The 22,705-nt window shown below is 39.5% G+C and overlaps 2 protein-coding genes across 5 annotated transcripts in view; both read right to left on the reverse strand.

Moving 5' to 3' along the window:
* chn1 (chimerin 1) overlaps nucleotides 1-10,896 on the reverse strand; it is a 37,408-nt gene extending 26,512 nt beyond the window's left edge. Inside the window, exons 1-4 of one of the 2 annotated variants that reach the window (XM_043249173.1) lie at nucleotides 10,836-10,896; nucleotides 7,285-7,323; nucleotides 7,027-7,082; nucleotides 92-123 (exon numbers count right to left, since the gene is read on the reverse strand). In XM_043249173.1, coding sequence (XP_043105108.1) covers nucleotides 92-123; nucleotides 7,027-7,082; nucleotides 7,285-7,323; nucleotides 10,836-10,881 — 173 coding nt within the window. In that variant the 5' untranslated portion in view covers nucleotides 10,882-10,896. Of the gene's footprint in view, nucleotides 1-91; nucleotides 124-7,026; nucleotides 7,083-7,284; nucleotides 7,324-9,865; nucleotides 10,219-10,835 lie in introns of those variants that run through there. The other variant, XM_043249174.1, reaches the window with a different exon arrangement.
* Nucleotides 10,897-12,545: 1,649 nt separating this feature from the next.
* atf2 (activating transcription factor 2) overlaps nucleotides 12,546-22,705 on the reverse strand; it is a 20,578-nt gene continuing 10,418 nt past the window's right edge. For 2 of the 3 annotated variants that reach the window (XM_043249305.1, XM_043249304.1), the window contains 3 exons: nucleotides 22,318-22,524; nucleotides 19,505-19,610; nucleotides 12,546-14,284 (listed from right to left, as the gene is read on the reverse strand). In XM_043249305.1, the coding sequence (XP_043105240.1) occupies nucleotides 14,067-14,284; nucleotides 19,505-19,610; nucleotides 22,318-22,524 (531 nt within the window). In that variant the 3' untranslated portion in view covers nucleotides 12,546-14,066. Of the gene's footprint in view, nucleotides 14,285-19,504; nucleotides 19,611-21,063; nucleotides 22,214-22,317; nucleotides 22,525-22,705 lie in introns of those variants that run through there. The other variant, XM_043249307.1, reaches the window with a different exon arrangement.

Genomic DNA, 22,705 nt, shown 5'->3' on the forward strand with positions numbered 1-22,705 from the left:
AGAATATTAATAATAATTTATTCATCAGGTCTGAATCCTAAAACACTGGGAATTGGGCATGCCCGTAGAATCTGAACCGTTTTAAACTCACTCTCGTCCATAGTACTTCGGCCGGTTCTCCACCTGAGAACACAAGAGAGAGAGATCATTACCGGTTAAAAAGTTATGCAATAAAATACTTCTTTATTGCAGAGGAACACACGCATATAGCATTACTGAAAAACACCACAGTCCACAGCACTATGAGAGATTTTATTACCAGACTAAACTGAGGACCGTGACGCTCGCGATGATCTCAGAGAGGACATAAATACATAAACAACATCTCCAGAGCTGATCTGAAAGTAAATTCACATGCATTTTAACGGTTCCTTTGAATAAAACCAGCTCGTATCATATGCACACAGAAACATTAAGATATTCATGGCAACCCGTCAAAATAAAAATTAGATTTAGAGTAATGTATGTGACAGGCTACTACTACCACTACTGTTGGTAAAATAAATAAAACTATATATATTTTAAGAAATAATCACAAAACATTTCATTTTAATAGTAAATCCCTTTATTTAACAAAAAAATAAAATGTTTAAAATTTCATTCTTTAAAAAAAACACTAATTAAATTTGGGTGAAACTTGTTTGCCGTTCTTAATACTTTTATTACTTGTGAATTAATAATTTTAAATAAGCAATTTTGGTAGATTTAATTTTTATTTGACTTTATAAATACATTTTTTTACTGTTTTTTTACTGGTACAGAAATTGTGCATTTACTGATAAACAAACAATTATAAATAAGCAGGAAGCTATGCATCAACAATAAATAATAAACGAAAGGTAAATATATATATTTTGCTGCAGTGCTGTGAAAACCCGTACGAAAGTCCACCTTGCTCCAGTACTAGGGTGAGATCAACCCTTCCTGGGACGAAAGCCCTCGGGGGGTCAACTCACCCCAGCTGCTTTGGCAGAATATGTAAAATACATATGAATTATTAAAAATCATATCAGGTCTATAAAAAAAAAAAAAGTGCCATGAATGTAAAAGGCTAATCCAATATTCTATGTAAATTTATGCGTTTTGAGTTTAATTGAATAATTGAATCAAGCACAGGCTAATCAAATATTGAAACTCAAGCCGAAACTTAAACTTATTCCATGAATTATATATAGACCTTTATTTGTATTTAATGGCATGTCATAATAGCAATAGACTATGAATTCTGATCAGATGGGTTAATAAAGACGTTCAAAATGTGAACAATGGAATTCTATTTTTAAATAATGCAATCAGTATTAAATCATATAATAAAAATGCCATCCAACGACAAGTATACCAGACAGCATTGTAATAAATGCTGCTGATCTAGATTTTATTAATACAATACAAATATATTAAAAATTAGATTTAATTATGCTTGTATTTATATATACACACAACAAAAACTTTAATTTTACTATTTAACTTATTTCACTAATAATGAGTAATGAAGCGGATCAATAGTATAGATAGGATTACTATCTTGTATATGTTTCTGTCTTCATAACTGTGCTACATATTAGATTATTTATAGCCTTTCTTCTTCTGTCCGACCCTTTTTCCGGTCATTTACAGTAATTAAAAAGAAAAAAAAAAGCAAATAGCTACTGTAACTCTATCAGGATGGACTACTTGTGATCGTAAAAATGGGACATTTCATGTAATTTTACAGTAAAATACCGATAAGTGCATTTAACAGTATTTTACTGTAAAATGACATGAAATGTAGTCGTTTTTGGACGTGAAAAGGAACAAGTCAAGAAAAAAAAAAAAACATTATATCACGCTGTTAATATATTAGTATTTTCCTCCCCGGCTTGCGCCTCTCTTTATATCAGTATGGTATACAGGTGAAAAATTATTGTAGTAATTTAGCATATTAGCATTATATCAGATAATGAATTTTTACTGTGTTTGCTTTTTTTTATTATAAGCTTTTACGTAATAATTAAAACAAACAGCACCAAATAGACTGCACCTAGTCTGACATTATAAATAACAGACAAAATAACGAACGCCACATGAATACATTTTGCATAATTGTTTGGCTGGTGACATTTAACCCTTGATCCGACAATCAGCAGCGTAAAGCCAACACTCAAATAAATTACCATAACAAACCCCAGGACACCCTCCCGAATGATTAACCTTGAGCTTACGGAGAATCCCTTCCCCCAAACGGCCTCCGTCTCTCCCACATTCGATTCACACCAAAAACGACAACTTTTAGCAACGACGCGAGAACAATAAAAATCTAAGTCCTACACAATGGGAAACCCAGATGATCGCAGCTGCTAAAAGTTGAAACATAAAAGACGGCCGAAATATACACATCCGGGGGAATAAAGCGAGCGGCGTGGCTTTAAAGCGTAATGAAACACAACAGCAGGCGATGAGAAGTGTCAGTCGGCGAATGAATGACTGTTTCTGGGTAAATGGGATGTGGGATGAAATAACAGCTTCCTGATGAGAAGAAAGGCAGAAAGTGTTTTGTAAAGCAAGGTTGTGAGTTAATGCGTGCGTGTGAAGCGGTTGTAGGTGAAATGACCGACAGGGTAATAAAGCCAGCTAATGATGGGAATCAGCAATGCTATAGAGCTAATCAATCACTGAAAGCCAGAGTTTGTGTGCGTTACCGTATGTGTGTGTGTGTGTGTGCTGAGTGCGCACTATTTGCTGTATGAAGGATGAGCGCGTCCCATTTCTGTCTGGGTTTCTCTATCAGCATCCTTAAATGCTAATATCAGCAATGACCAGGTGACACTGGAGAAATGAGGCAACTGTTTCACGCATTTTCACCAAATTACTCACCTCATTTATAATATTAATTTCATTACATTTGTTCACTCCTGGCTTGGAAATCAGGAAACGCAGGATATAAAATGTGGCCCCGTTTGCTGGAATTAATGTTCCTGCTCTTAATGTGCATAATTCATCACTTCTTGCTATTCTAAACAGACTTATTTATAAAAAAAAATAAAAAAATGTACATTTACAGTAAAGCTACTGCAGCTACTTATATGTGTGTGTGTGTGTGAGATCAAAGCTGTATTTTCAGCATCATTGTTCCATTCTTCAGTGTCACATGATCATCCTTCAGAAGTCAAATTTGCTGATAAATTAATAAATTTATTAATATCAGTGTAGAAAACAGTTGTGCTGCTTCATGTTTTTTATATATATATGGACTAAATTTTGTTTTAAGGTTTAGTATGCATTTAATACTCAAGAAAAAAAAAAAAATCCACCATCACAGATGTCTAGGTTTACACACAGCGCAGTCCTCCTCTCACAGAACGATCTCCTCAGAGACAGAATTACATAAGACTCTCACACACAGGGAGTGAAAGGAGGGTTTTCCTTCACACATGAATACACATTCTTGAGAAATCAAAAGAAAACCCCTCATATCAAATCTAACTTCTAACATATCAGTGGGGGGGTGTGTGTGTGTGTGCAGCGGTTCGTAGGACAGGCTGGTCGCGGCTTCAGTTATAATGAACAAATCTCTGCAGGACTCTTCAGGAACACAGATCAGCAGAGAGAAGACACACTGACCCCATGAAGCCAACACACACACACACACACACACACACACACATTTAAGTCACACACAAACATACACAAGGTGTTACACACACACACACACACAGCGATTTTTTCAAATGAACACGATTTTTTCAAAAAAACAGAAACAGCAGAGCAAAAATTTGTAGCCAATCAGCAGTGAGGGGCGTGTCTACTCCTGATGAGAGCGAGCTGCAGAGCTGCTTTGTTTCTTCTCGATAGACAAGTAACACCGTGTCTATACTGCAACAGCCAAGTCTGTCTACACTGACTGGACGAGATAAAGCGCCGTTTGAAAACGGCGTCATGAATAGAACGAGACAGCAGTTTTCTGTCGGGATTTGTCATGTTTTGGCTTCTGGTGTAGACTCGCTAGAAGTCTGTTTTTGCTTTGTTTCCCAGAACTGAAATAGGGGTGACACTCTTTTGGGCTAGGGGTGTTTATTTCAAATATCAACACTGGCTAACAGAAAGCGCTTACCTTGCCTTTAATGAAGATTAAATTGAAGCTCATTGTAATATACAATATGTAATTACAACAAGACAGGATGAACTCAATCAGCACTAATGAAATCTGATAAGGCGGTGAAATCAAAACCTTAATAGTTTGGTGGCAGACTGAATGAAAGCAGCATCATCTCTTTATCAATTACACGGAGGAACACTGAGATTCAGATCAAATTAAAAGCATCATCTGCTGCAAAATTATTATTATCGGTGTTAATAGTTACTGCAGCTAACGAAACACTGTAAAACGTTCAGAATCTTTACAGTTCAAATCTGATAAATTACCACATCGTACAACGCCGATTTCTTTAATAAATATATAGTACCTAAAAAACAAAAAAACATTTCTATAAGTGTCTGGAATTGTAGTTTTCATTGCCAAAATATTAATCAAAATAAAACTTCTGTTTGCATAATACACGTGTGTGTGTGTATACGGATATATACAGTATGTATTTTGAAAATATTTGCATGTCTATATTAATATTAAATATAACTTATGAACAAATATTTTTTACATGGCGTGCATGTGTGTTTTTGCATGCATATATTACAGTAACAAAAACCTTTATTATATAGGATCCGATTCATTGTTTGGACAGCACTGGATTATATGGATAGGTTTTGTTTAAAGGACATTTGCATACTGTATACACTTTAAAACTTGAAGTAAATGCAAATATTGTTGTAAACGTTGGTCATCTGGCTCCTAATATCTGGGTCCTGATGCGAAAGCACATTTTTCATGTGGAGTCTTGATAAAAAAGTAAACCCAGATGCTTGAGTGAAGTGTCCAGTGAGTTGTGAGCGTGTGTGTGTGTGTGTGTGTAAGGACTCCGGTCACTGATTTGCATGCTCTGAATGCTTAAAAAAAAAAAAAAAAAAAAAAAAAAAAAAAATTGCGGGGCCTTTTGAAGGGGATTAGAGCGGGTTAAACCTCTTGTCACAATAACCCTCCACCCTGCGCTGGGGTGATGCGCTTTACAGGAGCAGATAAGTGGCCAGCAGCCCAGAGCAAGAAACGCTCCAGAACCAATCCTTAAGAAGCCCTTGAGATAAACATGAAGAGCAGCGTGCATCTGTTTAATGTTAATCCACCGTTAATTAATACGCCGTCCGGTCGAGTGGGGGATGGGGGTAAAATACCTGCTGAATTGTGCTAACAGCAGGAGACCCCCGTCCCACCGCCAGCAGATCAACATCTTATTAAAACTCCCTCCTCAGACACGGACGTCTGCGTCTCGGAGTCACTCCAGGAACACGAGCTTTATCATAAACCACAACATCAAAACATATAAAGCACAGGGATGCGGTATTCATGAAGAACAGTTCCCCGCTCCGTTATTTTCTGTCTTGACCGCTCTCTTGTTAGCAAGTATCCTCATAAACACATTCATTTAGGTGTTAAGTGAAGGCAAACGGCTGAGAAAGAAAACACAAGTAACAGTATATTGTTGTTGCAGGTAGCTCTTAAAGGGACAGCAGCCTAATATACTCCTGCTGTGTCTCTCATTCGTGTTAATCAAGCAACAAGAGACAAAATAATTATCTTAATGCTCCTGACTAAATCACTTTTGCAACTGTAAGTAGTAGTAATAGAAATAAATAACATCCAATAAATACTGTAGTTTTTTGGTCAATAGTAAAAGGAGAAATATAAGGTTAAATTTCAAGAAACCTGCCAAGAGACAGTCAGGTCTTTCTCATCTTAAATAAGAAACTGCATTTTGCAGAAAAAAAAAAAAAAAGACTAAGATTTTTCATGACAATTAAACTGCTTATTAATGCTGATTTAAATGGAAAATTATATTTATACAATCATTTTGTATTGGGGATAAATGTGTTTGTGAGAAAATAACCGTCACAAAGAGAGTCATAAGAGGTATTAGCTTCCTTGATTAAATACAAATAAGCAAACCAGTACAGTATGTGTTGTGCTGCCTAGAACTAAAAATATAAATAATGTCATAAAAATCATGAATGTAAATATTGCAATGCAAAAAAATAAGTAAATAAAAAAAGTTTTTGTCAATACAAACCTAAAAGAAGAAGATTTCTTGCACAGAAAAATCACTTTGCTTCATAAGACCTCAATAATATCATCAGAAACCACAAGTATTCATTTTTTTGTTCCACAATATCTTTTTTTTTTTTTGCCGTCTTGCATTTTATGAATAACCAAGGACAACGGTCCATAGCTAATATCTACTTTAAGTCATTGTGTATAGTATGATACCATATTAACAAAAAAAAAAAAACATTATTTTTGGGAGAATGATTACTTTAAGTCTTATTTGGAGAAAAACGTATTCAAAAGATGCGGATGTGATCACCAACATGTTACGAAAGCCCGAGCTCATCGTCAAACAATCACCCGAGCGAGCCTCAGATTTCATAATAAAGGTTTATGTGATGAAGCCCTTGGGGGGGGTGGCCTGATCTCTAAACGCAGTTTCATCCACAAACACGAGATCATCACGACGCAGATGAATAATTCAGAAGCAGCATCTCTCTCTCGCTCCTTAATTACCGCCGCTAATATCATCCTGACTAATGGAGCGGAGCTTCTCCCGTCTCCGTACCGCAACCTAGCCTCCGGAGGTTACGCCGAGTCTAGACCATCACGCAATTAAGGCACGCATTGGTAATTCAGTGAAGATGGGTGACCTGGATTACCACGTAATGTCACATGCACCGAACGTTATCGTCGGAAAAAAACGACAGCGTTCTGATCGGAGACGCTTCGGGGGTCACGCATTTGTTCCCCAGGGGCGCATGGCCGCTCCGTTTTGTCTTTTTTTAGAGACATCGGCATGTCCGAGAGTTGAAACGTATGCTTTCGTTGAAACCTGCATATACCCAAAGAGCCTATTCGTGCTGTGTTTCAGAGCATGTTCACTTATCGCTCACCTCAGATGTGCAGGTGACTCTGCGTGGATGCGGCGCCTCCTGCTGGAGCTGGTACACTATTACAACAAAACACCAGGAGCATTTCACAAGAGGAGTATATTCCATATATACACGACATCCACATGCATTTGTATAAGGCTTAACTGTATTTTGCAAGAAAAATAAACGAAAAAATGTAATTGGCTGTGCTCCCCAGAGTGAAATAATACTTCAACACTTCAAATAATCACTGGCGTGTGTGTGTTGCTGTACACTCACAGTAGGACTTCCACACGGGCGGTCTGTACTCGTCATTATCTGAGAGAAGGGAGAGGCAAAATTCAGTTAACACACCATTCAAACGCATTAAAAAAAACAAAAGCTACCCTGCTTGCTGACAGTGCGTAGACAATAACATCTCAGCAGCTTGAGCTCAAGCGAATGCATTCAATGTAAACCCCAGCGCCTGACTTCATGTCTTAGCTGCGTGAGAGCGCCACCTGCCGGACAACAGCACAACTCACAGGGTTTCAGCAGGGATCTTTCTTGATCCTTTTCCCCCCATATTACCTTTTGGTTTTTGGAATAACCATCAAGTTTATTAGCCTACCGTTCTATTACTCTTGTCTTACAAGGCAAGTCACAGACTAACTCGGTGTAAGCTTAAACACATATTAGTCATTTTTAAAAACATTATTTTTATATATTAAAATCATAATTTTTATATATTAAAATACGTTTAATTTTCTAATGTTATATATTTCAAAATGTAATTCATACCAGCGCTCAGAGCACACTTTTAAGCATTAAATCGCCATATTAGAATTAATAACGATGCTGAAAATTCATAAATGATATTGAAAAATAGATTCGAATAGAATTTTTTTAATTTAAATGATATTTTGCACTATAACCGTTCACTGTATTTTTGATAAAGTAAATGCAGCCTTGGTGAACATGAAAGTTTTTTTTTTTTTTTTTTTAAACTTTTGTCCGGTGAAATACAATAAACACTACGAACAACCATCAAGATCTTGCTTAATATAAATTTTCTTCCTGCAAATATGTTTAGAAAAACGACTGAAGCTTGCATCCTATACTAAATTTTTTTTAAACATTGTTCATTTTTTATTACTTTATAAAACAGCCCATATTCACAGAAAATATAGCAAGTTTGCGTATTTAGAAATGAATTCCTTAGCCTATATTATTATTATTATTATGCTATTGTTGTTTTAATATCCAGCAATATTTATTTTTCTAAATCACAGAAGCATCTTTTAAAAGTACTCGGCGATATTAAAAATGAAAGACCATATGATAAGACGCTCAATGTAATAACCAAAGGTATGCAAAGATAAAAACAAACAACAAAAGAAAGCTATGGGTTAACACAATATTCGATATTATTTTGCACAATTTTCAGCGATTCTGCAGGAAGAAAGCGGTTTAAACTGACAGCGAGACGTGGCTGGTTCCTCAGAGCGTTCATTAGAAGATGAATGAATCGGAGCAGGAAAGCGCTTCATGAACAATAGAGCACATTACACCACCTCACTCTCACTCTTCAGGAGGAAAGACCCTCTGACAGCTTCCTCTTCCTTTCACAGAAACAGCCAAAATAGAAAAAAAAAAAAACACCCTTCTATTATGTTCGTCACAAAAGGTACATCCAAGTGGAAGGCGTTCGAATAGATTCAAAGCATCTGGCATGAGAGTTCAACAGCATCAATTCAGATCTCTCTTCTTCTAACACTGTATAATCTGCGTATGATTCGGCGCTACGTATTAATAGAAAATGGCTGCTTCCTTGTCCAGAGATAAGTGCAAATACATTTCTTCTCCATGACGACTTCAACAAGTGTTTGAGGCTCACGCAGTCGTACCTGACCCTGGAGCACAAAAGCAGGCATATTAATAGCCGACTTTACATTGTACTGGTCAAAACTGTAAGTTCCACGAAGATATCTTATCTTGTAAATTTAAATTTAATTTAATTTTTAATTTAATTAATAATATGCATTGCTAATGGCTGCATTTGAACAACTTTAAAGGTGAATACCTCAATTATTTTTTTTTTTGCACCCTCAGCCAAACCTGTATATTAGTCAAAATTCAGCTTTCAATAAATCTCTCACATACACACACACACATATATACATATATATATATATATATATATATATATATATATATATATATATATATAAGCTTGCTTTCAGACAGAATCAAAAATATTTGTGCAAATTTAGACGCATTTCATCACGTTTTTCATCATCATTTTTAATTTTATTCGAAGCGTTCGAAAAATAATTTTTAATGAGACACATAAATCAGGCTACACATATTCGCGTAGTCGTTTATGAGCTCGTGTGAACATTACTATCCCTCAAAAGTAAGAGTATCGGTTCCTAAAGGTCGATAAACACTTCACTTGAAGCCCCGCTCGTTTACCTGTTGCCACGAAGGACAGTCTGCCGCTGCTTCACAACAAAACAAACACCGGAGACGAGGACAAACACGAGACAAGAGTGACCTGTCTGCCTGGGACCACGTCAGAATATAAACACACCGCAGGATGAAGTCATTTTCAAGTTATTTTGACCACATGACCTCATTGTGAAGCGCGTGTTTGTGAGCACGCGACAACAAAACACCGCTCGTTCTGACTGAAAATGAGGATTCGGTGCGGGGCTAGCCAATAGCACCGCGGCTCTCTATTAAATCTATTTGCGTGTTTTTGCGTTCACTCTCTCTCTCTCTCACACACACACACACACACACACACACACAGAGAAAGAGAGGGCAATCTGTTGTCATCCAAACTCCGAATAAAAGCGATCGCTTGAGACGGACTCACCGAACACATGGATGGCCATCTCAGCCAATGATCCAGACGCACAACGCTTTGAACTACACACGCCTCGTTTAGATCCGTTCCATGAGGTGAGAGCCCGATTGTGCGACAAACAGCCTTATATTCTGGAGGAGAAGGGTTAGATGGATTGCTCGGTGGGGGGCCGCGTTGCTGCAAGCCGCCGCCGAGCTAAACTTTCGTTCGCAGCGTCTCCGACAGCGCGGGAGACGCACGTGCGCAGGGACTAGAGGCGATCCGGTACCGGTGGCCGTGCTGAGCGCTTCTCCGGAGCTCCGCTTCACTCCTTACATCCCAGCACCGAAGTCGCCATCTTGTGAGACCACGTGACCTGATCCGCGCGCGCGCGCTCTTCCTCGGGGACTGCAGCCTCCTCATGGCGCGTTACCATGGAGACCCCCTCCATAACGTTACACGTTGTAATATAATCAGGCTACATTTTGATTACTTTTAACCCAACTCGTTACTTTTAACCCAACACTGTAAAGGCGACACACATCTGGGCCGGCTGGAGAGGTGATGCATTCAAACAACAGTAGGAATCAATTACAAATACAATCCTGAAATAACAAGGTACAAAAACTGGAGTATTACATTTCAAAAAGCACCCTTTTGTACCTTTATACCCCTAAAAGCACATATAGTAACTAAAATGCACCTAAATAGAAGACCCTTATCTTTTGAAATACTTAAGTACTAGAACCTTTGTAGCGCATAGTACTTTCTTCCTCTTAGAATTAGAAAAATGCATATATATATATATATATATATATATATATATATATATATATATATATATATATATATATATATATATATATATATATATATATTGAAAGGGAGGCTATAGATGTTACAGCGCTGCAAAATGGCTAAAACATTACAAAGCAGCATGCAAAGTATTCAGTGCATTTATATTTTGAACTTCTGTACAAGAATAAAAACAAAATCTTACAAAATGCATGTCTCAGTATGCCTTCTCCAAACGATGTCACGGCCATTGGATCCCAAAGCACCCTTTGAAGCCCTGGTTTAAAGAAAAGAAAACCTCTCCAGTATGTTCCCCAGATGGTGGTGTCCCCCTGAACGGACAGACACGAGCACACACGCTAACAGGAAGCGCACACAATAGCCAGCTCAGAGGACATGAGCCCCTGACACTGCATTTATTGTTCAGCTCTCATTTCCTGCCGTTGAATTAAAGTAAATATACTTCCTTTTGAATACGACGAGACTAAAAAGATGCTCAAGGCGCGTCGTGCGTAGGATGAAGTGATGGTTATTTTTGACTGAAGACATGGTTCCTCTTCTGGAAATTGCTTGTTCATAAAGTGTGCTAAAGGTCTTCGCATCGATGCTTTATGTAATATGATATTTAATGCATAATAATTTAATGGCCAATAGTCACAATGCACAGATGGTGAAGTTTTAACTAGCGTATGATAATACTAGGTGATTCCCATTAATTGTTACATTTAACAATTGAGCCTAATAAGAATAATGCGCTAAATATAAAAGGTACTCCGGACTCGGGTTTGACACAGAAAACCATGACTGGAAAGTTGAGTCTCATCAGACCAAAAACACTGAAAGGTCAGTACACTCACATCTCTGTTTAGTACATCTCAGCCTCGCCAGGCTAAAGTTCACGGTTGAAGAAACAAGATGATGAGTGAGCAATAGGTTAACACACACACACACACACACACACACACACACACACACACACACACACACACACACACACACACACACACACAGAGAGTTGAGTTATCAGACAGCAGGGGGAGCAGGGCACTCCAGAGTAATGTATTTCTTGATGAATAGTTCTTCTGACTCCAATCAAATCACATGAGCCAGTATTTTATTCACAATAGAACATATATAACATATGTTTAAACTGAGAAATTTCACACTTTCAAATTTGATGCCTGCTACAGGTCTCAAAAAAGTCGGCACAGGGCAACAAAGAGCTGGAAAAGCGAGACATTTTGTAAAGATTCAGCTGGAGAACAGCTAGCATTTTCAATTTTACGTCTTTAAGTGTGTGAAAAACTTTCAAAGGCTCTCAAATCATTTTATCCCTAAAATGACTTGGTAACGTTTATGAATCCCTCTTAATGTTAGGTGTAAAGACTATAGGTCTCTGCTCCAGATAATTAAGAGAGCTGGAGAGGTCTCCTTACCAAGTTAAGATGGTAACAAAGAGGAAGAGACACTTTCCAAAAAGATGTGTGTAACGGAGTTATATGATGATACGGACTTGATAAAATGACACAAACTTGATAGTTTATATATATATATATATATATATATATATATATATATATATATATATATATATATATATATATATATATATATATATATATTATTTATTTATTTTTCTCTCATTGCCATTAATGTGTATTTGATTGATTAGTATCAAATAGGGCAAAGTTCTGAACATGAACACAACATTAAATTGTGTTTTAACTTCTGAACGTGAACACAAGCAGACTGCCCACAGAACTTACCAGCAAAGCACCAGCCCCAACAGTTCATCCAAAAGCTAGTTGAATGTTCCAGCTTTTTCCACTAGATGGCACAATTTACAAAGCAAAACATCATTAAAATAAAACCGACTTCAAAAATCCAATGAGAAAATCTCCAGAATGACCGATGCTTTAAGTAGCTATTTAAAAGATTTATTACAACGTTTTATTAATTTATTATAATTTATACATAACTTTCACAAGTTACAAGTTGACCGCCAGCACAATAATCATCACATCCTTTTTTTTTTTTTTTTTTTCCTCCAAAGTGGACCTAGTAAATATAAAGAACAAAACCCCCATTGTAAAGCTGCCAATTCCTGGCTGAAAATCTAAGAGTAACGAGACGTTCGACAGCAACGGAGACACGGTTGAAACACTGGTCTAATTCTCTTAGAGAATTCAGTCATGCAGGTAAAGCACAGAACAACCGTCGTACAAATTTACCTTTGAAACCAAAATCAAGTAGACTTAAAAGCAGAACGAAATGCAGCAAAGTCTTGTAGAACTACACAGTAGTAAGCCAATAGAATTTAAAGAGAGAAGAGGATGATGATCAAAGACTTCATCTGTTTTTCTTACTTAGCAACCGTCACTAAGCGTAACTTAAAAAGACAGTAGAGTTTTACATCCGTCGTTGTTTTGAAGAGCAGCTCCGGTTGAGTTTTGTCGAGTTTAATGCTAAAGACGCAATTGCTGAAAACAGTTCCACAGCTTGGCCAGAAAAAGCCTTGTTTAAAGGTTCGTTTCGTTTTTTTTGTTTTTTTTTTTTGTCATGATCCTAAGACAAACATAGTACCAGTAGAGATCACATACAATGATTTCATCATAATGGCATATACAATGCTTCCTTAATTACACTGTAATCAGAAAGACAATCAGAGTGAATGAACTAATGATCTTCTCAATGACACAACAAATACAAAGTCAGCTACTTTGTAAGTTAAGCAAGAAAAAAAAACAAAATTGCTTATAAAAAAAGCATTAAGTTCTTATCAAAATAAGCTCTCAGGCAAGTCTATTTCACTAATTTACCTAAAACGTCTTTGTAATTAGACTGTAAAAGAAATTTGTTGTTGTAATTTCAATAACCTGCACATATCGAAGTAAGCATTTGAAAAGAATAATGCACTCGTACAATCACTGCCCAATGAACAATCACTCATGTCAGAAAATCTTCATTAACATGCCAGGATCCGTATGAAGCATTCACGCAACGACACCTCACTATTTCTAGAAGACCGACGATCAGATTTTGTTTTAAAGCTACTGCTAAAAATCAGCTGGAAAACTAAAACAGACACCGTTCACTCCTTTCATGTGCAAAATATAAAAGGCAAATAAATTATAAAGTGGCCGATTCTTCCTTGGATAGCGCTCCAGTAAGTCTATGAATCCGGACACAGGACTGTTGTGAACCGCTCCGTCTCGATCCTCAATAAACACACCACAAATGGAAAAACCATGAAACAATCATACGATTTCTGCATAACCTCTCAAGTGCCCCCCCCACAGCTCTTTGTAAAAATGCGCTGGATCGAAAAGAGCTCGAAATGAAAACAGAGGTGAGACGAGACTGAAGCGTCTCATCTCTCGCCCTCCTCCTTTCAAACATGGCTGCCGGGAATCGAAGCGACCAATCAGAGGCCTGATCAGCTTCCTGAAGACTGGGCATGAGAGGAAGAGGCGTCTTCCTCCTCTGTGCTGTGGTCTGCGGCGGGCCCCAGAGCGGGGCCGGACGCGAGGGCCGCCGTGGCTGCTGTGGAGGAGCTGACGCCGTTGGATGTGCTGATGGAGCTGTGCTGGATGGCCTCGTTCTGGGGGCTGCTGGGAACAGACATCTCCCCGCAGCTGTCCTCCTTATCCAGCTCTGAAACACATCCACGGAGACGACAAGACATTAGCAGCTCTCAAACGCTTTCGTGCAACATGCAGTCTGTTTAACTATTGTCTAAAGTAGTGTTGAATTAAATGTGGGGGAAAAAATATCAAACAGTACCCTATTAATTGCATGCTGTCGGATAACCCATTATATTTCCCAAAATATGCATTACACAACCAGAGCACACGTCGTGAAGTGCTTAACTTGACCTTACAGTATAATGAATGATCCAGATGTCATTTAGCAGATGCTTTTATCCAAAGCGACTTACAAACGAGAAGAACAAAAGAAGCAATCAGAGCAATAAGAGAGCAACGGTATACAAGTGCTGTGACAAAACAGTACACATTGTGGTTTTTTCCCCTCATTCAGGTCAGTGAGAGTTATTTTGTGTCTCTTTGGGATGGCACCACAAGGTGTTGTTCACTTATGGAGTCTGAACTAGCAAGTTTAGGTATACTGGTTCAGTGCTAGTGGTCTTGTAGGCAAACACCATGAATTTAATGCGAGCAGATATTGGCAGCAAGTGTAAACTGAAGAAGAGAGGTGTGACATGGGCTTTCTTCGGCTTGTTAAAGATGACTCTTACTACTGAATACCGGATCAGTTGCAGAGGCTTGACGGTATATGATGGAAGGCAAGAGAGCACAACAATAGTCCAGGCTGGACAGAACAACAGCTTGCTTTGATAGAAGGATCTATCTTCCTAATGCTGTATATGGCAAATCTACAGGATTTCTACAGTAGCAATATAGTCTGTGAAGCTCAACTGATCCTCAATTACAACTCCAATGTTCCTGGCTGTCTAGAAAGGAGCTATGGTTGATGAACCTAGCTGTATGGAAAAGTTGTGATGAAGTCCTAGGTTGGCTGAGATCGAGTTGAAGATAGCGGTCCTTCATCCAGCCAGAAATATCTGTCAGGCAGGGTGCAATGCGAGCAGCTACCGTCATATCATCTGCTTAGAATGAGACGTAGAGTTGAGTGTCATCAGCATAGCAGTAATAGGAAAAATGCGATGACATATAGATGGAGAAGTGGTCCAAGCACTGAGCCCTGAGGAACCCCAGTAACAAGAAGTTGTGACTTAGAAACCTCACATCTCCAAGACACCCTGAAGGACCTACTGTAAAACTTGATCCACTGGAGTGCGGTTTCTGATCTTCATGAGGGTGGACAGGAGGATCTGGTGGTTAACAGTGTCAAAAGCAGATCTAGCAAAATGAGTACTGATGAATTGGATGGTGCTTTTGCCAATCTCAGGGCTTCTTTAACTGAAAGCAGGCCAGTCTCAGTTTCGTGGCCGCTTTTGTAGCAAGTTGTCTAGAAGTTTGTTCTGATCAAGAAACAAGAGAGTTGGTTGAACACAACTCGCTCAAGTGTCTTTGCAATGAATGGAAGAGGTGATACTGGTCTGTAATTTTTAAAAAGGGCTGAATTTAGAGAGGGTCTCTTAAGCAGTAAGGTTATCCGAAACTGCATAAATACTGTGATTGGCCAGTGTGCTCACACGCTCAACAGATATCACTGCACTGTGACTGGCTACGATATCTTCAAATACAGTAATACTGTAACTAATACTGTAAACTAAAATATATTGAACTTATAATATTACAGGTATTCACTCCCTTGTTTTGATACATTTAAACTATGTAAATATGTAAACTATGGTGAATTATTTTGGCCAACGTAATCATTCAGCAAACACTGATATCATCCCAACAACCTTAGGTAATAATGGCTTAAAGGTTAAAATTGATAGAACTAAAGCTATCTGTTAATATTCTATTGACGTCAATAACAGTCGCTCAGCTGGCACATGCCCCCTGAAAGTGCGACGCCATCTTTGCTTAAGCGTCACCTGACCTGTAATAACCATGTGACTGATGACTCTTGAGCTGTAGTGCTGACATCTACCGTCAGGCACTAACTGTTCATGTTAAACAGCCAAATCTGACTCCCCTGAGCGACGACACGACTCGATTCTGACCTCGCCAACATCTAAACCTCTTTCGCACCGGATGAGTTGCTGGCATGATTGCGATTAAAGACTTTCCCAGTCCAATGCTTTGTCTTTTATTAATCCCAGTGCTTGCTTTGTAACCTTTAATTAAAGTTACAATGTCATTTTAAACCAACATCATCAGGGTATATTAGAGGCTGTAGCGTGCGGCCAGACTCGCGCACCCCTCCCTCCGATCCCCTCTCTTTCCTGCCAACTACTGCAGCGACAGATAATTACTGCACCTGATTTTAATGATACACACACAGGAGAGCGGCAGAGATGCGCGGTCCAAATGCCACCAGCTGTTCTGCAGTTGCATTGAATTAATTGGCTGCTGATGAGGAAGCGAATGAAAAGAAGGCTCGCTCCCGCACAGAAATGCAGACTACCATGATAATTAATATAGCTAATGAAGCAAGCACGGCTCAAATGGCACTAGGTAATTAATGCAGGGGTATTTGATTGCGCACGCGCTTCTGATTTGACCGGACTTGCAAACCTCGGCCGCTCCATGCATGTAAGGTCGAGCTCAGAAATGCGAACTTGGTTTTCTTTTCTCTTCGACTCCGTGTTCAGGCATCTGCAATTACTCCTAATGGTATTAAGCAGAAACGGGAGTGATGTATTATCATACACGGCATCGCATGCTCTGGAGAGCGCTCTCGGATCATCTCCGCTGCGAGCAGATGGGGCTTGTGCGATGCCAAACGGAGGCACGGCCTGCCCTGTTTGCAGGGCAGCCTGGGTAATATTCCCTCCACCTGCTACCAGGGCAGAGAGATTAAGGCCAGAAACATACTTTACTTAAGCACGCAATCACAAACGAAAACTCTTTGCCAAGCAGGCCCGCGTCGGCCACATTTTACACCTGTCCCGAGCAGGTACAATGCGATTTTCATTTATTTCAGGCCTAACAGACCGTAATGAACCCAACAAGACAGGAGCGCTCAGGTGACCGCGCTGACGTCTGCACTTTTTCACCGCATTAAGACCGCTCTTTTGACAGGTGATGACCATCTGCGGCTTCTCCGTCCTGCGATGAATGTGGCACAAACCGGCGTTGTTTACAAATCCGGCAAAGACGGAGCGGCGCTCTTCCGCGAGTCTCATTTGCACAGGTGACTAATATATGACCCCTCACGGTGTAGGGTGACACTGGCAGCATAAACAGGATTGAGGAATGGATTCGATCATCTCCGTACCCTCCTCTACCTCACCAAGAGCGACCAAATGAACCCGCTCCCTGACAACCCAATCTCACCCGACTCATAATATGCATGAGACCTGTCAGTCAAGCTGCTTAACAATGCCGGCGCATAATGAACTGCGCGGCTGCAGCGGCGCATGCCAGTCGCGAAACGCCGCTTCTGTCAGGCTCTCCGCTATAATACACTCATTTTGGAAGCAATCATTGTCAATACAAGTCAGCCTCGGGTTACAAAATGAGCCAAACACGTGCAACGTATCGGACATGGTGTGATATCCAAGCTATGTACAAAAAGTGCTTACGCACCGGCGGAGCGGCCGTTAAGTTTTAGTGTTGCCGGCACATGCAATCTCTCCCACAACCGCTTCTTCGTCCCTGTGACAACAGCTAATTGATATGAAGTGGCTGCATATGGCAGACGAGGCGCAGATCTGCACATTTCACAAGGTGTCATTAAAGCGTAACGGCCGAAGACTCAGCCCTCGGTTTCTGAATGCCTCTTTATCACTCATCTTAAAGAGGACAGCGCCAAATACAGCAGGGATCATTTTGTTAGCGAGCAAATATATGAGTCCTCGGCGTAATAATGGGACGAGATGAATCTGTTATTTCACACTCATATTCCAGTTCACATTTCACCGAAAACCCAACTCAACACTCGTTAGGAATAACACTCATCTGTTATCGTCAGAAACAAACAAATTTGGAAGAAAAAAAGAGAAACCATTAGCTTTACAACCCATTAAGCAGAGCTGTCAGTCCAGAGATGTGTGCACATTTGGAAGGAAAGAAAAACATTAAGTGAGATTAGATCAGATAGATTAGAAAGCCATTGCCAAATGAGATTAAGGCATCGTGAATGAATTCTCTGGCTCAAAATAAGCTCTTTTGACTTGGGCCAGTAAACGGTCACCCAAGACAGTATTTTTATATGCGTCACCCTTATCTGACCCATCTACGTCAGGTCTAGGAGTCTCTTCTAATTAATTAAATCAGGTTTCTTGGGGGACAGGGTTGGCATACACATTTTTTTTTACATTAAGAGAGTCATATGTTTGATGCAGTAACTTTTTTGACTCATTCGTTGGATTTATTCGGTGATAAATTCATCAAATTGACTCAATAACAACAGTTCATTAAAAGTTATGTACTTATTATAGCCTCACGGGCAGTGTGTGGCAATAAATCTTGCAGTCCTTTCTTGTCCCAATCCAATCTCTGTTCCACATGGCAAAGATTTGTGAATGTATACTGCAAGCATCTGCTGAAATCTTCGTTCACAATGTACTACATCTTTTGTTGTCTGATTGTTTTACTTTTTGTTTTTGCTTTTATCAATTAAAAGCCCTTTCAAGATAACAGTAAAAACTTCTGCCTTCATGATAAGGTTCATATGTCTCTTTACTGATTTTCTGCAAGTGAACTTAAGAAGAAAATGCTGTTAATACATGACTGGACTGAATAACATGGTCAGCCATGCATTATTTTTATTTATTTTTAATTTTTTAAGAGAAGTCACAGTAAAATATAAATATAAAATATGACGAAACAGGATTTTGAGGGCCATTTTTTTGTTCATCTCTCAATAAACATTATACTGCATTATACCAACTACTTCAGAGCTTTTAAACATAAGACTAAGCATTTAATTATAATCATACTAAAACATGATGTTTTATTGGGAGTTATAGAGTGACAACTGATATTTATATGCATTTTATGCAAGTATCCTGCTGTACTATTATATAGATCTCAATCATTTGCATTACAAGCTATCAGAATGTCACTTTACTTTTTGGTTACAAAACAATAACATCTGGACCAAACTGCATAGTTTTGTGCTTCTGAATAAAAATGATGTGCTTTGTCTCATCCAATATGGGTTCCATATTCTACGTATATTATGGTTAATTGAGTATGCATGGTCTCATGCATCAAATACGATGCTCAAATTATCAAAAAGGTCTGACGGTGTGAATGCGCTCAGGTCACTCACGATGGTATCCCGATTTCTTCTGCAGGAGCGTCACGGGACAGTCTTTGTGAGCCAGTAAAAGCTGCTTCAGCTGGGCCACCTCGCTTCGCAGAAGAGTCACCTCGCTCTGCACAGAGAGAGAAAGCAGCACGCCACCCGTCAACATCATCGAGGAATCAACAGAAAAAGATCATTAGCTCTTCTTCATTTAGGCTTTTCTGGGACACAATTATAGCTGCTTAATGGCAGCGTCCCAGGAGAGAGAAACACAGAGAGAGCGCTCCCCTCCGTCAGCGAAACACTGTCGCCCATTCTGGTGAGATTTACTCTCGTCTGCCGTTAGGACTCCCATGGGGCTGTGCTGTTCTGCATGCGCTAAAGACAGGCTGTTTAACAGCGAAGGTGACTTTAACAGGATTTACAGAGAGCCGAATGGGTGCGAGAGAAGGGCACAGCGCCGCGGATTTAAAAGCTTTTTCAGAAACACGGCCGGCGTTTAATGTAGCAGCCAGTTTATTTCTTTCCATCTGTTTTTATCTTGGCAGAGCCGGTGCGGTGTGCAGAGGAGAAGCAGATTTAAACGCAGCTGCTAAAACACTATGGCAATGTTCACCACAAACTGCCGTCTTCCATTAGGACCACAGAGTTGGCCTCCCTCTCTCCATCTCTTTCTTCTGTGTTTCACGTCACTTCAAAATGCAGACACGACTCCAACAGTCTGGAGCTCAGCTTGACCACAGGCTATTATTATTATTATTATTATTAGTTACTGGAAAATAACTCATAAGGCTCGGGGGTTGTTTAATATCCTAAAACAAGACTGCCGAGGTGTTCAACTGCCATGTCAATATCTCCAGAGAAGAGTGGCCAGTGGCTAAAAGATAAATATTAATGGTAATAAATAGCAAACAGCCTAGCTCGCGGAACTTGATTAACTGTGGTCAAAAATTTTGCTTAAATTTGATTGTGGTTGCAGGCAAATTATTTTATTTGTGGCTGTGCTAGTTTCATGTCTGTACATTTTATTTTTTGTATAATAAAATTTTTTCTAGGTATTTTTTTGTAGATTTATTTATTATTTATCAGGTGAAACGTCTATTATAACAGGCAGGAAAAGGCAGCTGAAAAGTAATTATTACAAAATGAACCTTGACAGGGTGAAAACATCCCTGAACGAGTAAATATCAAAAGCGACGCTGCTTTTCAATTGAAATTAATCCTTTTTTTTCCCAGGAATGATGTATTAAATTGATTAAATGTTACAGTAAAGACCTTTTATTTCCAATTAACCCTGTTCTGCCTATTATTTTGACATTGAAATTTATCAGAAAAACCCCCCGCATCATTATCATCCCAAAAATATATTAAAAAAAATATCTCGAGCAGCAAATCAGCATATTGGAGTGATTTCTGAAGGATCATGTGACACTTAAGACTGTAGTAATGGGTAATGATGAAAATTCAGCTTTAACAGCACAGAAATAATATAAAAAAAATTTAAAAAATAATAAAATGGAATTTAAACTGTAATAATATTTACAATTTTACTGCATTTCTTATGGGGAACCCGAGACTTCTTTTAAAATCATGAAAAAAAAAAATCTCCTGAAGAGCAGTCTTACCTGAAACAAGCGTTTCCTCTAAAATATCTGACAAAAAAGTACTCTTAAATGTCCAAAAAAATTCCATTGATTAACCTGTACTAGGCCAAATTTTCTATTACATGTCCAGATATCATATATTTATTAGATACTTAACATGCTGGAATTTATCTACAAGGTATGAATAATTCAAATGTGTACAATCATGTTATTACGACCGGTGAACTTTCACTGACATGAAGATCTAAACTGACATATGGCTTCAGGTATGGCCTCTCAGCAACAACAACAACAAACAAAAAAAATCATCAAACTAAATGTCTAAAATCTGCTGCATCTCAACTGTCCCCTGCGCTGCTTTCAGAGATACGGTAAGATCAGGCCATTAAAGTGTTTAATGTCTTCCCAGACCGGCTGCATCCATAAAGGCAGCGCAGGGGATGTTTGGCTCGAGTGCTGCCGTGCGCTGGTCGGCAAACCCTGACACCTCGTTAAAAAGCCAGTTAAGGATGATGTTAACGTAATTGAGCATCATTAGAGCTCTACGCTCCGATCAGCTGGGCCAACGGGGCAGAGAGGGACAATTACAGCAGCCCATCAGCGCTGATAAATGCGCTCGTATTAAACGCCGTCCCTCCGAAGAAACATACCGTCACGCTCGTTTCCAGAGTCCCGAGCATTCTGTTCTACACCCAACACCCTTCTTCGCTTCTCCATCTGCTTCGTGTTAGTTTATTCCTTCATATAACCCACAAATTAATCGCCCTTCCCCAACCCCGTCGCCAAAAAAAAAAAAACCCGCGCTTTGATTAAACGGACAAATAAAGAAGACAGCGCGCAAATAAACAGTGGCACATCTCATTAAATTGTCTGGAACGTGCCGGCGCCGAGCCGCACTCGCCGTTATCAGCAGAGACAACGGTTACGTGAACTGTTGCGAACTTGTCAGTGGCAGATCCTAATTGCCTGCTACAAAACGGGGGTTGAGAAAGAGACGGCTTTCCCTGAGAGAGTTCCAGGGCAGCGCCGACAGAACAGACGACACGCTTGTGTGCCGATGACATCTGGAGGAAACGTCTTTATTGACAGGGCCATATCGATGCAGGAGACTCCGACAATCACGCCGTGGCTGTCAGGCAAACACACTTCTTAATTTACATTAATGACTTCATCACCATCTTTGTCTGGCTCTCCAATGCACTCGAAGCGGTGTGCCTGTGTGCGTGTGTGTACCTGTAGCTGTCCGTTCACGCTGCTCAAGTCCTCCGCTTTCTTCTCCAGATTCTGCACCCAGACTTTCCTCTTCTGCCTGCAGCGAGACGCGGCCGCTCGGTTCCTCTCCAGAAACTTCCGCCTCTTCTCGTCGGGGTCCTCGCTGGTGGTTCTCCGCCGCCGCCCGCCTGTGCTGGTGGTGTGCTGGGCCGGAGGGGCCGGAGACACCTGCACACAATCAATTAAGAGCTTTCAGAAGAATCGCAATCAAGGGCTGCACCTGCCAAAGCAGAAAAACCACTGGACTTGAATGCACCACGGAAATGCTGAGAATTCTCTGTAACACTTTATTTCACACTCACACATATTAGTTGCTCATTAGCATACATATAACTAGAGTTATTAGTGC

This window comes from Puntigrus tetrazona, chromosome 9, assembly GCF_018831695.1.
Source record: "Puntigrus tetrazona isolate hp1 chromosome 9, ASM1883169v1, whole genome shotgun sequence".
In the NCBI taxonomy this organism is placed as follows: Eukaryota; Metazoa; Chordata; class Actinopteri; order Cypriniformes; family Cyprinidae; genus Puntigrus; species Puntigrus tetrazona.